The following is a 16841-nucleotide window of genomic DNA, read 5'->3' on the forward strand; positions in this document are numbered from 1 at the left end:
TTTTAAAATTTAGAATAGTTTTTTTATAAATCTAGGACTATAAATATTATATATAAAAATAAAAATTTTCTATGAAATTGAATTAGGATAAATATTAGAAGAAATTAAATAAAATCAACTGATTTGTGGGATATATATATTTTTTTTGTAGGCTTAAAAAGTTTAGATAATCTATAAAGGAGGTGCTGTCTAATTCTTTAAAATAAAATAGGAATCATTTAACACTTTTTATCCATTAATTTGTATATATATAGATGCCTATAGAGAAATCTATTGCATGTCGCAAGGACAAATCATTGTTAGTTCTTCTAGCAACAACATTGACAACCATATATCACTAGGTGTTGGCGAAGAACATATAGTTAAGGCATAAACATCAACTCATGACGCAGGCTCACCAAGTGGGATTCCACAACATTGAAAGAGAGGTTTTTTCATAGTGGAATTCATTTACCTACAAGTACAAAATCTAGTAGAAGGATAAATTTTCAATGTAAGTTTGTTTTACTTTTATAATAACATGTTTAATAATTATTTTCAAAAATAGTTTCATTTAACGAATACACTATTAGGTTTAAAAACATTGAGGTAATAACACCACTTTATAAATTAGTGATAGAAATTTTATTGTTTCAATGGAGTTAAGTTTCCAAATATTCTGAATGAAAAACATAAGTCGAAACATGGTTTTCAAGGTTAGTATTAACTGAAATATTTTTTATGTTAATTTGGTTAGTTTATTAAAATTATTGAATTTTTTTTTATATACATTCTTACTTCAAGGAAAAATTTAAATGAGAGATAGTTGATAGTAATGTTTCAAAAAGGATTTGGGAGAATTACACTTATATATATATAAAAAAAATCAATAAATAAAACCATCACACATTTGTTTGAATGAAACTAAATAAAAAATGACCTGGCAAAAAAACCCTAGTTTCCTTCAAAATTATTCCATAATATATATATATATATATATATATATATATATTAAATTGTCAAGGTGCTCTAGTTTTGAGAAGAGAGAAGATATCGGCAAGGAATACCAGCTAAAGCGCCTTCAGTACTGGGGCGAGAGATGGCCATGAAAACCCCCATTGGGCATGCGGCAGGCCGCAGGGCATCCCTTTGCGGCTGACTCCGATCGATAAAGTCACCCGCATGAGGAGGTTGTTTTTTGCTCCTTCCCCGCTTGCTCCTTTATACACAAGTGCAAAATATTTGATGGCTAAAGTAAAGTGGCTCGATTAAAAAGTGGAACTCAAAAGAAAGGTAAAATTGTTCCCGGAGAGATTATTCCTTTTTAGCATCAAACAAGGTCTAAAACCAAAGATCAAAAGTTGACAGTATTTTATGTCTCCCAAGCCAAGTCCTTATCGATCATATACTGGCACCATATTCTTTTCATTCTCTTTTTTGGACTTCTTGCCATTTTATGTGACAATGCTGCATCAATGGTGTCCTCAATCTTCTATAAATACAAACAACCTTGTCCGAATATGAGAGGTGAAAATGCTCTTGTTGCAAGACATCGACAACTTGTTTTCAATAATAAATTGATTTAATTTAACTTAATTAATTTAAAAAAATATCACGGATTATTAAATAAACTATGTTTTTTATTCACGTTGTAGCTTTATATTATATAAATTTTTAGATTAAGAGTGTGTATATATAGGTGTTTGAGTCGTATATCAATTAACCTTATAAATTTTTTTAAAAATAATTATATAATTAATGAGTTTTAAAAAATAAATTTAGAGCCGAACTGAGACCACATCCTTGAAAGTTTATTTTATATATTTAAATACATAGTCTAGCAGATCTACTACTAAATTAACATGATGTGCCACTTCCTGTTTGGACCTACTTCGCTTTCTCTTTCTGTGATTCCACTCAGACAGTAGGTGGCGTGGGTTCAATGACAAAACAGTGAAAAAGTGTTATTTTATTCCAAGTACTGTTTGGTTCCAAAAACCTGCTTTATCATCATTATAACGAGGAAAAGGGGCTCTGACACCTCTTATTATATATTATGTCCTTAATCACCAGTGAGATTCATGGGCACATGGAGCAGGTATTTATCTTTCCTAGCACCCTTGTTTTAAAGTTTTTTATAAAATTCCGTTGGTTAAAACAATATCCGGGAAATATCATAGTTTTAATAAAAAAAAAAAAACACAAAAAACAACATACATTTGTAATAATGATTTAAAAAAAGGGTACAATTATCACCAAAAAAAATAAAATAACAATAGTAAAATATTTGCAAACGTGATTAAAAATTATATTTTTAAAATTTTTTGATTTTTTATTTGAAATAAAATTTTTTTATGTGTTTCAAATCTTTTCATGTGCTGATATCAAAAATATTTTTTTTAAAATAAATTTTTTTATTTTAATACATTTATAAATAAAAAACACTTTGCACTACCACCACCATCACAATTCCAAACAAACTCTAAATATAATATTCTACCCCTAAACCATAACCCTAAATCTAAAAAAAAATATTCTTAAACTCTAAACTAATTATTATCCCCTTCTTTTATTTTCTGAGTTTTTCTTTTTAATTTTTTTTTATTTTTTTTTAATTTTTATTATTTATTATTAGATTCATGGTAAATACTAAACAAAACCAAAACATTAAAAACAAAACCTATAAAAAATAAAATATTTTATTATCTCTAGTCGGGGTTTATTTGTAGCGTTATTAATTAGTATTTGTTTTAAGGGTTAGTGATTAATGTTAGTATTTGGAATTTATTTTTGATATTAATATTATAATTTGAGGTTAGGGTATTGTTTACGGTTTGTATTTAAGGTTAGAGTTAGAATTAATTTAGAATTTGACCTTTTTAATCTTATAATTTTTTAATTAAAATCACTATTATCAATCTTATTCTGATTAAAATTATTTTATTTTTTTCAAATATTTTTTTGGTTTGTCCTATTTTGTCAAAGTTTTTGACTAAGTGTGCTGCTTTAAAAAAATTCCACATAGAGCTAAGTTGGATCCTATACAATACTGCCTTCTGCTTTTGTTTCGTTTCTGTTTTTTTGTGAATATATTTTCTGGTCCCTCATGTTTTATACCCTTATATTGTGAATATTTACTCAGAGCTGTGTTTTTCCCTTTTTATTGCACCAAATATACCCCTCTACTTGGAATAATTATCCTTGGGATATTACCTTTGGATATTAGAAATGATTTGAGTTGTTTTGATTGAGTCTTGTGACGTGTTTATGTTATAATATAAATTTAGATTATTCCTTTGTACTTATCTTGTGATTTAATTAACTAAAGTTTTCTCTATTGCTAAAAAAACCCTAAAATATACATTCAAACTATTATAGCAGTGTCAATTTCACACCTAAACTATTTTTTGTATCAAGACCATAAAAAATTATTTGATATTATTATTAAAAAAATATATGAGAGTTTTTTTAATATGACCTAATCAATTTAATGAAATTAAAAACAACTAATAAAAAACATGGTTTGAATTAAAAGAAGATTTAAAGTGATATTTTTTTAATATTAAGACATCAATATATGAAAATAACCAACCCATCAAATTTATTGGATTAAAGAATTATTTTTTATTTAATTTTCAAATAATAACAAGGGGAAGGCTGAAATTAATGAGACCTCAAATATGGGCCGGGAAAAAACAACATGACCCAATCCAGACCTTTATTCAGATTATGCAGAGAAACCGAAAGAGAGCATTAGCTTATTGGGGTGCTAAATGGGCCGAGCTTAGTTACGGTGAGATAAGAAACAATTCTGATTTCAACTGTGTTTATCAATTAGTATGCTTTTTGCCGAGGATGGTGGGTAAAACTTGGCATTCCCACCACTTGATTTTCAAAGTTTATAAAAAAATTTATATTGCGAAAAGAAGATCGGAGTATCCTTATCATTTTTATTCTAGGCACCTATTTGTTTTTATAATGACATAATTGCTTTACTTTGTTAACTATTATAGAAATAACATAATTATAAATTTTTCTAATTTTTTTCTACTTTAATGATGAGAAATCTGTAATTTTTATTTCTTAAAAAAATTTTGCTTGGATTTTTTTCTTAATTTTTTTAATATTTGGCATATTTTTCACTTTATACTTTGTCTATTTATCACTTTTTTTTGGTCTTATCTACATTCTTTTGTAATATATTTTTTAGTTTTTTCTTTATATTTTTTTGAAAAAAATATTACTTTTACATTTACAATATTTATCACTTTACATTTCACCTATTTATTCAATTCTTTTATTTTTATTTTTATTTTTTTATAATTTTTTTATTTGCATTTGATGAAATCAAATTAATTCTAATTAACTCCTCTAGCTTATCAACCAAACTTTGAGTTAGCTTATAAACCACTAGATTTAATTAATATATGATCTTTACTCAGATTAGCCTTTAATCTCCTTAAACATAATTTGATTCAAAAACATTTTGGATATTAATCCACCACTTTTCCCAAAATAAATAGTTAAAAACTATAATTCAACTCTTTTTATTAAATAAAACTTATTCACACCAACAATAATTTTTTTATAACTAGATTGGGGCAACCAACTCACTTTTCTCTCCTCCTATATTTCCCTCTAATTCTTTCTCTTCTTACAAAGAGATTGAGATGTGAATAAAATAAATTTTTTAATAAAAATATAAAAAAATCTTAAAAAACAAAGACCAAAAATAAAAGAAACAAAATCTTTAGAAAATAAAACAATAAAAAAATAGTTCACATCACAATGAAAAAAAAACATGCAAGCTATTTATTTTAGTCTCAAATTTGGTCTCTAAAGTCTAAATTGTTTTAAATGAATTGAATAGAATTTTATTTTGTTAAATAGCAAATTAACTCAAAATAAAAAATTATTCTTCACATCGCAAAAATCCTATATCAAACCAATCAAAACAAATCATTAAATCTAATTTCAAATCAATTTAATATGAAAATATCAAATTATAACAAAAAAAAATTAAGTAATAAAAAAAAGGGTATGGATAACTATTACAATCCATAGTAAATCGTATCTTTCTCATATATTATATTTTTATTTTTTTAAATTTTTTTTATCTCATATTCATGATTTCAAAATATCATTGCATGATTTATCAAATGTCGATTTTCCAACTCAAATTATAATTGTTTTTACAAATAATAATTAAAAAAACAATGACTGAATTTAACATTAAAAAAACGACAACCCACTTTCCTAATTAAGAGAGAGTTAGGTGTTGAAATGAAACAAAGGAGAGAAAGAAAGAAGAAAATAAAAATGGATTGTGAAAGCCACATCAAAGTTCTTTCGTCAACATACGACTATTAAATCTCAATAACATCAAAAAATATTCACCCTTGAAGAAAAAAAGCCACGCTAAGACAATCTCTATAACATCAAAAAATATTCACCCTTGAAGATGGGAGGAAATCGCATGCACTGCTTTAGTGTAATGGTTTTTGTTAAAAAAAATTAATATTTTATTTTAGTTTTTAAAATTTTAATTATTTAAAATTAATAAAATTAAATATTATTTTCAAATTAAATATTATCTAGAATCCAAAATAATTTATTACTTAATAAAAAATCATTTCAATCCAATTAATTTTTTTTAAGAAGTCCAGATCTATTGAGTAATTCAAAATAATAATAATAATAATAAAATTAAAATACCATGCGGCTCTACAATTCATGGTGGATTGTGTCTCAAACTGGCTCTTCTTTTTAAGTTAATTAATCAATGTGAGCTCGTAACTAACTCGTGGCATCGGCAAGCGCGCGAGAGAAAGGAAAATGTTCGGGTGGCATTGCCAAGCTCCTAACGTCCCATTTCCGCTCTCTCTCGTGACTTTCATCAAACAACTTCCCATCATAAAAACAAAAAAACATTCCCTCTTCACACAATCACCGCAGAATCGCTAACTGCGGCCGCCGTTACCAGCACTCATAATTAGTCTTGTTTCGGTAGCTTCATTTACCGCCAGAAAGGCCAAATCCGCCTCTATGTTGATACTTCTCTTCAGTAGAACCAGATGCGTCATACACGCATAAGAGCATAAAATTCGGTACCTTCATTTACCGCCAGAAAGACCAAATCCGCATAAGAGCATAAAATTTAACTAGATTTTAGTGATTGTTTTTTTTTTTGTTTTTTATGAAGTTTTGAATTCTGAGAATGTTGCCGAAAATGAACCTGACTGCGGTTACAGATGTGAATAAAGTAATGGGGAGGCATGTTGAGGACTCACTAGCAATACTACCTCCTCTACATGACTCTTATATTTCACACTATAATGCTTTATCAAACTTGTTTATGTTGGGACCGTTGCCGGGCTTCCTGGACTGGTTTTGGCTTTGCTTGTCCTGGTGAGTCCTTTTCTTTTCGTTTTTCTTTTTTCCTTTAGTTGTTTTTAGTGGGCTTTGTTTTATGTGATGCCATTGGTATTGCACTTTAGTTGTAGTATGGAAAGTAACACTGTTTGGAGACGATGAACACGCGTTGCATTATCTTGGAACATGCAGTTTGTGTTACTGGTTTGTCAAATGTTGAGTATGAGCGGAAGAGCAGAGGTATTGTTTGTTGCTTTCTGATTTTGAATTTTGATACGTTTAACTGTCTGAATAATAACATTTTTAGTGTAACTTTAGACACATTGTAGCTGCCAAAATTTGTGTTTGACTTTATGTTTCTGGGTATTTGCTCTTTCATCACTTCTTGCTATAGGACAGAATAGAGGGAAGAAAGTTTCTTTTAGAGAGAAATTTGATGTAGCAGTAGCCAGAGCAGTGGCAGAAATGAGAATTTTAGGTAATTATAATAGCTTTCTAACTTAATGTCGTACGTGTTTTTTTTTTTTTTGACTCTTCTAAGGAAGCTTAGTGTTAAAACTGGGGGCCTTTGTTTCATTTGTTTTTCAGCGGGGTGTTGTCTTTATTTGGTTCGCGATGGTGGGTTGTTCATAGCTGCAAAAGGCTATAATCCTCAAGTGTGAATCTTTTTCAGATTTCAAGCGTCAACCCGCTGTATGTTTCACTTTAAACTATTTATTCTGTACAGTATGTTGACAAATTGATATTGTATATTTTATTGACGTTGATAAAAGTTCTTAATGGTTTACTTATAAGGAGGAAGCCCATGCATGTTCCAATTAGTTGCTTTCTAGAGTTTGAAGTTCTGAACAGGAAAAGTTTCTCCAGAAATCTATTTGCAGCTCCTGGATTGTCTCTCTGTTTGTCAGTGGTTACCTTGGAATCTGTGATTTAATATGTCACTCATCACTCACAGAAGCTAAAGATTGGGTTTTATAAATTCTCGAAGGACTCTGATTAATGATACACTACTGGTATAATAAAAGCCTTGTTTATATAGACTGAAGGAAAAAAAATTAATCAAGTTCAAAACTCAATATCATACTGGGTAGAGGTTATTACTATAATCTGATGCCCAACACCTTCAAGTACTTTTGTGCTTTTTAATGGCTCTAATCTCAGTATGAATAGCCTGGCGTATACTTTTGTTTTTCTTAATCTGTCATATACATGAGGTATCACTAATCTTCCTATATGTACCTGGTGGGGCAGGAGGAAGTAAGAAATGCAGAGAGGTCACTCCAATTGATGGGCGAATCAGTCTTGCAACTGGGCCCAGGTACTATTGCTGTATTATCTATGCAGCCCTCTCAATTTTCATTCAATGATTTAATTGATCTTTTGATATGTACATGTGACGACTTATATTTCTGCTTGATATTAAACAACGTTTATTCAAGGCATCAACTAAAACTTGTAAATTTGCTCATAAGAGCAGAGCAACTTGGCTTTTATTTTGGAGTTTGTAGAACATGCTGTGTTTATAATTTCGATGGAGAAAAAACGTCTCCAAAGTTGAGGAACTATATGTCTGAAGCGATCTGTCTGAAAACTGAAAATTAAGACAAACATTAAGCTCCCTTTCTGTGGATTCCTTAAGAGCGGTTTTCCTGTAGAATCAATCCTGATTCATGAGCTAAAAATATTCAGGACGAGTTCAAGCAGGTGAAAAGAACTGCACAGCAAGGAAGCAAGGAGAATCTCTTTGGAAGCCTGAACTCTTTGGTATCTTGGAATATTTAGAATCAACTTTTCTCACTAGGCAACACAGTTGCAAATCCATACTTCCTGCTTGCAAATTAATGAATTTTTTCTTGCTGCTCCTTTCTTATCAAATCATCTGTCATTGAGTAATCAAGGGAATTTGGTTCATGTACACAAATGTGCATATGCATATGCCTCAATAAATCTTATATTATGTGAAATAAGTTACAAATTGTCGATATCTATTATACTTTAACTATACCTAATAAATTAGAAGGAACGGTGTGACTTAAGTATCACTAACTTGTAAGAAGCAATTTGGTTTTATATTTGCATGCGGTTTTTATTTTAGCATTTCGTGCAAGAAAACGTAATAATAAAATGAAATAATTCAAATAGGGTAGCTGTGAGGATAATCCCTAATAGTAATTCAATTATGGACTCATGCGGCAGTTCTTCTCTCATTTGCATAATGGTAGAGGGACCTCATGTTTCACTATGGCATCGTCCATGCCAGTTGTCAGGGCATCATTGCTGATGACAGCAATTGATTTGAGCATTCAACTGTTCAAGATTTTTGTAAGTTTATATACTCAGGTAAATGTCATTATTTATGGGCAATAGTTGACTGCTTGCTTGTATTTATTTCATAGTTAGGTTAAAAGTCTCTTCTCTTTTTGTTTGATAATCTTGCTCTTCCATGGGGTGATGGCATATGGGAACACGATACCTATGTTTAGGGAGGTAGAAAGTTTGAGGAGATTAAAGAGAAGGACAGTGTTATATATTTTTTAAGGGATTTATTAGACGAGTCTCATATCTTCAGATCCTTCTAATATCCTCTGCCTAAAATAAAGGAGTGGCTTTTGAAACCAGGGTACCAGCGGGAAGAGTAGGCTAGAATAATGGCCATATAGGAAAAAACGACTTTTACCTAACTTACTCTTCCACTTGTAACTTCTTTAAGTAGGTCAAACCACTGATGATTCTTATAAAGGATAATTAATCTCAAGATATTTTGGATAGATATACCTTAAACACTGCATATGCCTTGGCAGATTAATTATATGTAAAGAAAGCAACTTTCCCATTTAATATTTAATCATTTTGCGTTTCTTTATTCTATTTGGGTTCTCTATTGTTTTCATCTACAATAATATAATGTCTAAAATGTTTCGTTGTCAAAATATTTTGTTTGTCTGTCATATTTATGAATCTTTTAATTCCCACTATCACCCTAGAAGAAAGGAACTTGCTTCTTATGACAAAAATTGAGAGTGATGGAACTTTTCTGTATTCATTTGCTTTGCTTATTTTTTCTGCCATCGGTTCTTTCTTCTATCGCATGCAACTGCCTTGGAAAAAACATCTTCACTTGAATTATATACAACCCTTTTCCTCTACATTATTTTTCAATTTTAGCCGGAAATTAAGGATAGGACTTCCATATTGGAGTTACTGGGATGAATATAGACTTCTTGATATTGCGGTTCTTTACTGTTGCAGAACCCCCATGCTTCAACTTCATCGAAGAAGAAATAAGGGCAGCAACCTGCAAGATTTCTTGTATCTGTAATTCACTTATGCTTCCTGGTTGTTATGACTATGAAAACTTACTTTATTGAATAGAATAAAGTAGCTCAATGTTTATTTATTATTCTGTATTTTAAAATCAGAAGTTGGATTCATTTTATAGGTAGGATCACACAATCTATGACCTTACTGTTCTCTCCCTCATCGAGCCCCACAAAACAATTATAATTCTTTGCATAAATTATAGAAAACTATTCAAAGAGTTGGTGATGGAGGAGGTTTTATTCTCAGAAAGAAGCAGGCAAGAGAGGGGTATGCAGACCATCACGTCTCCTTTCTCATGTGGGTGAAGCTTCATAAAATTTCTCTTGCAGCACCAACTCCTAACAAGTTACATAAAATTTCAAGGAACGAGTCCCTGGGACTCGTAACCACCGATGTGACAGCACACCCATATTTTGAGGAAATATTGTCACACGGTAGGAGTTGGTATCTTATGTATAGTCATGGAAGCTACCATGACTGTATAGAAGATAAGACGGCCGAATATATAGTTATATGTAACCTTAAAAGCAGAAACTTGCTATCAACATATGAGCAAATCACTCTAATGCATCATTAGTTTCAAATCGTGCACGTACAATAATAACTCAACTCAGGGAGTAGCCCAGGATAGGGGAAGGATGGAAAGCGATGATAAAAAAGAAAAAAGAAACAAAAAAGTATAGCAATCTCTCCATTTGTATCTACAAAAAGTACATTCGAGACTCCAAATTTTAAGAAATCTTCTATAGAAGAGGGACATTGATTCGCCACACTTTGATATCACAGTCCAAACTCCCACTGTAAAGAAGAAATGATGCATCGGATGAGGAACGGTCAATTGATGCCGTCAAGCACTTGACAGGGCCTCCGTGCCCTTCCAAAACTGCCAAGCTAGAGTAACTTCTATCAACACCTCTCCAAATTCTAATGGTTTTATCTGCAGAACCACTAAACACCAAATCAGAGACAACAGCTAAGCACAATATAGACTGTGTATGGCCCCTAAGGGCTCCCAAAACCACCATGTTGCCATCATCATCCTTCTCCCATACTACTATTGATCGGTCACACGCACCAGAGTATAAAACAGACCCATCAGTGCTTAGCGCCAAGGCATTAATCCCAGACATGTGTTTTTCTAGCGTGGCAACCAGGGAGTGTTTGTTCTCTTGTGAACTTTTCCTCCACACCTTGATTTTCTTGTCGGCAGATCCGGTATAAACATTCCCGTCATTCGACAATGCCAATGCATTTATGGCATCGTCATGAGCATTGGCTACCGACTCCAAACACTTGAAGTCATTCGTTCTCCATATTTTAATTGTCCGGTCCCATGAAACGGAGTAGAGGTGGGACTCGTCACTCGACAAGGCAAGTGCAGATACGGTGTCAACATGATGAACCCATGTGCATGTCTTGTGCCTTCGAATCTGAACTTGATTCCTTGGCAACAGGCTCTTAAAGGCACGGTCACCAAACGTTGGTAAAGTGGCCAAACGTGTGTACTTCTGCTGATTAGTCTCCTGGTTATTGGTTTTCCATACTCGGATTTTGTTATCTTGATGAGCACTAAAGAGTTTTTCCGCCAAAACTACCAGGGACTTCACTGCACCGTTCCCCACAGCCACTACGTTGTTGCTTAGGTTTTCCTGATCTATTTCAGAATCTAAAGGGTTTCGCTTCCACAGTCGTATTTCTTTGTCAGAGCCGCTGTAAAGGAATTTTCCTGCGAGGGTTAGTGAGGATATATAAGAGGAGTGGCCTTTCAGAGTGGTGAGACAGTGGTGGTGGGTGGTGGGTGGGATTTCTTGGTGGCGATGATGGGGTTTTGAGGTGAGGGCAGGTCCTGATGGGAGGCTCGGCTGCGAACAAAGTGTAGGCAGGTTTGCTTGAAGGTGGTCAGAGTGTGACTGAGAATCATAATCTGAGTAACTACATGACATGATTACCATGTTTGAGAGGGGGAGAAACACTGGGAGGAAGAAAGTGAAGTGAGTTAAATATAAATAGGAAAACAATCATTTAATCAGGGTTAGTAAGTGATTAGAGAGACGAGAGTCACGAGATAATTAAATTAAGAGAAAATGTATGTTCGGCAAACAGGCAAAGGGGCCCAGTTGGACTTTATACATATTGAGTTTAAAAAAAGAAAAAGGTTGAGGTCTGTATCAATGATAATTTGATAGAGACCTGTTTGTTTTATGTACGAAGAAAATGTACCATGAAAGGACACCACCTCCTCCCTCCCTCGCAGCCCTAATGTTTAGAACAACGAGACTGATTGGTTCGCAGAGGGTGAATTTGTCGATCTCACGATGATTTGTCTACTGTTGCTGTTGTGATTGATATTGAGAATCCTCTATTTTGACAAACATGTTTAATTCAATTTCACGAATAAACTTAATTAATTTCGTAGTTTTTCTCAGTAGTGGACGACAATTCCATGTTGTTTTATTGTTGATATATTGTTTAATTTTTTCTTTAAATTATCATCAAGCTTTGTTTTTGCTAATTACATCATTTTTAAGCTATTAACCAAGTAAAAACATTGAATAATAACAAGGGAACAAATAATAAAAATAGCCAAGTTTATATAAAAAAATTAATTTATTTCTTATACTTTAAAAATTATATATGTTCAATTTTTTGATATTTTTTAATTCAATTTTGTTTAAATTTGCCGTGTTATCTCGAGGCTTTTACATCATCTTATTTTATTTTATATTTATATTAAATTTGATCTTTATTCTTTTAATTTATTTTACTTTGAATTTTTTTATTTAATTTTATCATTAAATATTTAATTGTTGAGAATTAAGCTTCGTATTATTTTTTTGTGGTGATTCTAGTCTTATTACCTAAGTTAATAGTATGAAATGTTAACGTGGATTGACACTAATATTTTTTTAATCTTTTTTAGTTCATTTTTCAAGATTGAGTTTTTGAAAATTGGGTTTTTATTTTTATTTTTTATTTTCTTTTTACGAGGTTGACTCAATCGAGTTTGTCATGCTAACTCAGATTGACTTGAGATTTTTTTTTAATTTTTTTAATTTTATCATTTAATATTATGTTATATTGAAATTCAACTTGTATTTTTTTTATTTTTTTTACAATGATTTTTCATGTCATTGTTATCATTTTTTATTTTTAGAATCAATATATTTACTATCATTACTTTTTTATTATATAATTAAATAAAATTATCTTATTAGACTCAATAGGGTATAGGTGGCTGTTTGGTGTTACGACTATGATTGAAAATAAACGCAGGACTGAGGTGTTTGGTGAACTCGAATCACACTTTTATTTCACGAGAGTCTCACTCAAAAATTGAGGTTGGACCTCAGTTTGTGAAAAGCAATTTACAATTGCTTTTCACTCCGTGCTCTCCTATCCTCTCTCATTAACACTGCTAATTAATTGACATAAAACTTTCCTAACTCGAGCTGTTAGCTTTGTTCCTTTGATCTGGATGAAAATTGACACCAAAGACAATGTTCATCCTTGTTCCCCTTTGTCCGTTCTTCTATAAAATGAAGATTTAACACAAAACTTTCCCAACCCGACCTGTTAGCTCTGTTTCCTTCCCCTATATTCCCTTGATCTAGATGAAGATTCACGCTGAAGACAATGTTCATCATTGTTCCTCTCTGTCCCTTCTTCTGTCAATAAAGATTTAACACAAAACTCTCATAACCCGAGCTCATCTCCTCTGTTCCCTTCCCCTATGTACCCTTGATCTGGATGAAGATTAACACCGGAGATAGTGTTCATCCTTGTTCCCCTCGTCCATTCTTCTATCAAACGAAGATCAGATTACCTTCACCAAAATAATTTGTGCCGAGTAGTCTTTATTATTTTGATTTGTAAAAAAATGAAGCATATCTATACTGGCTGCGAAAAGTCACATGAGAGAGAAAGATCCATAAGTACCTGTCTTATCTCCATCTTTAATTATTTAATTATTTATCTTTAAATTTTTAATTTATGTGCTGCTTCAATTGTTTCCTATGTGTAAGTATATATGTTGTTTTGCGTTAAATATATTTTTATAACAATAAGTCATGCTCTTTACGTTCTTCATTTAATTCTTTGTGTTTTTGTTTTGTTTTTGTTTTGTTTTTGTTTTGACTGGTTCACGAGCTTAAAAAATAATAACTTATCTATGAAATCCTGATTTTTTAATGGAAATTGTCTTTTGAAGAAATTATTTAGTTGCCATTTTGGGTTTTTAATACTGATTTGGAGATTTTTGTATCTAATTTATAGATCATTTTTTTTTGTTTAACTCTTGTGGGGCTTTTTATGTTGTTAACCTGCCGTTCAAACTTGCTATGTTTTCCTTAGACTTTGTTGATCAGTTTTCTTAGTAGTGTTAGTGGATTTCAAGATTTCAAGAAGCTGACTTTTTGTGTGTAGTTTTATTTAGTGGTGATCTTGATTTCTTGAGAGAATTGTGCTTTAGGTTTTTGGTACTCAAATCGTGCTCATGCAATTGTAGAGAAAATACCTTACAATAAGAACTTGACTTGGGACTTTTTGATTTCTAGTATATGTTTGCCTTTTTCTGTTTGACATGGAATTCGAGTTCACCATAATAATATGTGTTTGAATCCATGGTTATTGATATTATTTATTTGTCCCTTCAAGTAATGGATGTTATTGATTGTTTTTATGTTGATAAATATTTTAAAAGATACCATGAAAGGTCTTGAATCTTTGGATAAGGCTACTTGGACAAAGAAAATATTGCATATAGTTTGTTATTTATGCATTAAGGCTATTGATATGGAAATGAGACCTAATACTCATTTTAATGAAACGGGGTGGAAATTTGTTATAACATTATTCAAAGAACAAATTGGTCATGTATTCACGAAAACACAACTAAAAAACAAATAGGATGGATGCAAAAAGGATTGGACAATATGGACAAAGCTGGTTTCTGAAATTGATATTGGTTGGAGTAGTGAATTGGGAACAATTGCAGCTAGCGATGAGTGATGGAAAGTAAAAATTTAGGTTAATTCCTCATCATCCTAACAAATTTCATTTTTTATTGTCAAATTTTGAAAAATGTTCAATGCATGATCTTACATTACTTACTTGCACTTATTATATGTAAGAAATTAGAGGAGCCAAAAAATTCAAATATAGCGGTATTGAATCGTCTTTGAAGATTAAATTTAATAGAATATATTCCAACATTGTCGCAATTAGAGAGTTTGCATAAACTTCTTCTTCAGGAGTACTTTGTGGTAATAATGTCAATCCTGACATAACCAAATTGAACATTGATGATGTAGATTTTGAAGAAGAAAGCGGTGACTCAAAGGAGGATGGTATCCTAAATTTAGACACTGACATGCCTCGAATGGTTGGTGGGGTGAATATGTTAAGTAGCAGCAACAAGAGCAGTGGTAAAAGAAAAGAATGAGATCCTTTTGAGGGTTGAGGTAAAAAGAAGAAAATGTTTGGAATTGGTGTTCAAATGTTGTCAAGGTGGGATCAACTACTTAAGAGTAAGCCGACTAAAAGTGATTCAACTTCTTTGAATATGGATAGGGAAGGCTGTAATATTCTTGATATAATAGCTAAGCTTCACTCAATTTCTGGAGTTTCGGTTGATGATGATTTTTATAATTTTGCTATGAATTATCTTGGTTTAAGAAGGAAACGAGAAATGTGGTACAGTATGAGTACTCTTGAACAGAAGTTCAAGTGGTTGCAGCGAATATATGCACGAAGTAAACATGCATAGCTAACATGGTATGATTTTATTTTTTAAAATGTTAATCAATTAACTAAATGTACCGTGTGATGTTATTTGATATGATCAATAATTTATTCTACATGTTTATTTTATTTTTGCAAAATAATGTGATGATAATTTTGAAAAGATTAGTTTGCAGTTGCAAAAGTTCGTTCAAGTCATTGTATTACTCCATATTTAGTGTTGAGAGATATGAGCATATCCATTATGGTTAGTTTTTTACTGTTGTTGTATTTATGGACAACTATGAAGTGAGATAACAGATTGTTATGTTGCAAGTTTTTTTAAAATTATATTTCAGATATTTTTTGGTGTATTTATCAACTTTGTATATTGTTTATCAGACTATTGAGTTTTATATTTTTTTTTATGAATTAATATTTCAGAGATTAGTTAGTGTATTTACGGATTTTTTATGTTAGTTATCAGACTATTGAGTTGCATGTATTTTTTTAAATTAATATTCCAGAGAATAATTGCTGAATTTAAGTCAATATAATTCTAAAATATTAATTGTCAGTATAACTATTTACAATAGCATAAAATAAATGGTATAATAGTTAAAGATAAAAGCTGCAAATGAAAAAGATGCGTGTGATGGTTGCAGAGTGTAGAAATTAAAACCATGTAAGGAAAAAAAATAGAATAATGAAAACAAAAACAAATGGGGCCAAAACATCTTAAATAATTAGGAGATGATATTAGTTTTGTTAGAATCATGTGAAAGTTTGAAAATGTTGCCTATAAAAAAAATAAAAATAAATACACACACAGAGATATATATTATAGCTCATATATGTCAGAACATAATTATTTTGAAAGCACAATATTTCAAAAGAGCTGTAGACATCATTTTAATTTTTTTATATAAGAAGTTATATGTGTTTCATTTTTTTCAATGACATAACTTTCTTCAGAACAAGCCTCTCAATTGTATTTCATACAAACAAGTGGAACATCTGTTTTTTTTCTTTAAAGGTATGTAATCAATGATTTCTCACAATCTCTTTGATTCAATTTTTTTAACTGAATAATATGTAATTATTTGTAGTATTTTATTAATAACATACCAATTTTTTTATTTGACATGTAATTGAAGATATGGATGATCGAAGGTTTAATGCCATATTTAACGAAGATTTTGATGACCCTTATGATAATGTAATGAGCCCCATTGTAGGCCACATAAATTATCCTCATTGTGAAGGTTGAGGTTGTGGTGTCTTACTTGCTGATGTTGGAGATGATGGTGATGGAAAAAATGATGACAATAATAATGACCACAACGACGACGATGATGATGAAAGTGATGATAATGATGAATTTATTTTAAATAGGCAGTTTGATATAAATAAATTAATCATATGCAAGGCTGGAGCTATAAATATGTATT

The 16841-nt window shown here is 31.0% G+C and overlaps 2 protein-coding genes across 7 annotated transcripts; one reads left to right on the forward strand and one right to left on the reverse strand.

Moving 5' to 3' along the window:
* The first annotated feature begins 6301 nt into the window (after nt 1-6301).
* LOC105128598 (uncharacterized) lies at nt 6302-9744 on the forward strand. 6 transcript variants are annotated; one of them, XR_842905.1, is made up of 6 exons: nt 6308-6390; nt 6483-6591; nt 6746-6829; nt 7603-7669; nt 8494-8691; nt 9601-9709. XR_842905.1 is itself a non-coding variant. In XM_011030326.1 (6 exons), the coding sequence occupies exons 2-6, from the start codon at nt 6510-6512 to the stop codon at nt 9634-9636; spliced, it is 387 nt and encodes a 128-aa protein (XP_011028628.1). In that variant the 5' UTR covers nt 6308-6390; nt 6483-6509; the 3' UTR covers nt 9637-9709. The 6 variants fall into 6 exon arrangements, 3 of the variants coding, with proteins under 3 accessions (XP_011028628.1, XP_011028629.1, XP_011028631.1); XM_011030326.1 differs by having other exon boundaries at nt 8574-8691; XM_011030327.1 differs by having other exon boundaries at nt 8494-9744.
* Nucleotides 9745-10219: 475 nt separating this feature from the next.
* On the reverse strand, nt 10220-11736 carry LOC105128599 (Transducin/WD40 repeat-like superfamily protein). The gene has a single exon (XM_011030330.1). It carries the CDS (start codon nt 11622-11624, stop codon nt 10416-10418), a length of 1209 nt encoding a protein of 402 aa, XP_011028632.1. The 5' UTR covers nt 11625-11736; the 3' UTR covers nt 10220-10415.
* Between the last annotated feature and the right edge of the window lie 5105 nt (nt 11737-16841).

This window comes from Populus euphratica, unplaced genomic scaffold (assembly GCF_000495115.2).
Source record: "Populus euphratica unplaced genomic scaffold, PopEup_1.0 scaffold111.1, whole genome shotgun sequence".
NCBI classification, from domain to species: Eukaryota; Viridiplantae; Streptophyta; class Magnoliopsida; order Malpighiales; family Salicaceae; genus Populus; species Populus euphratica.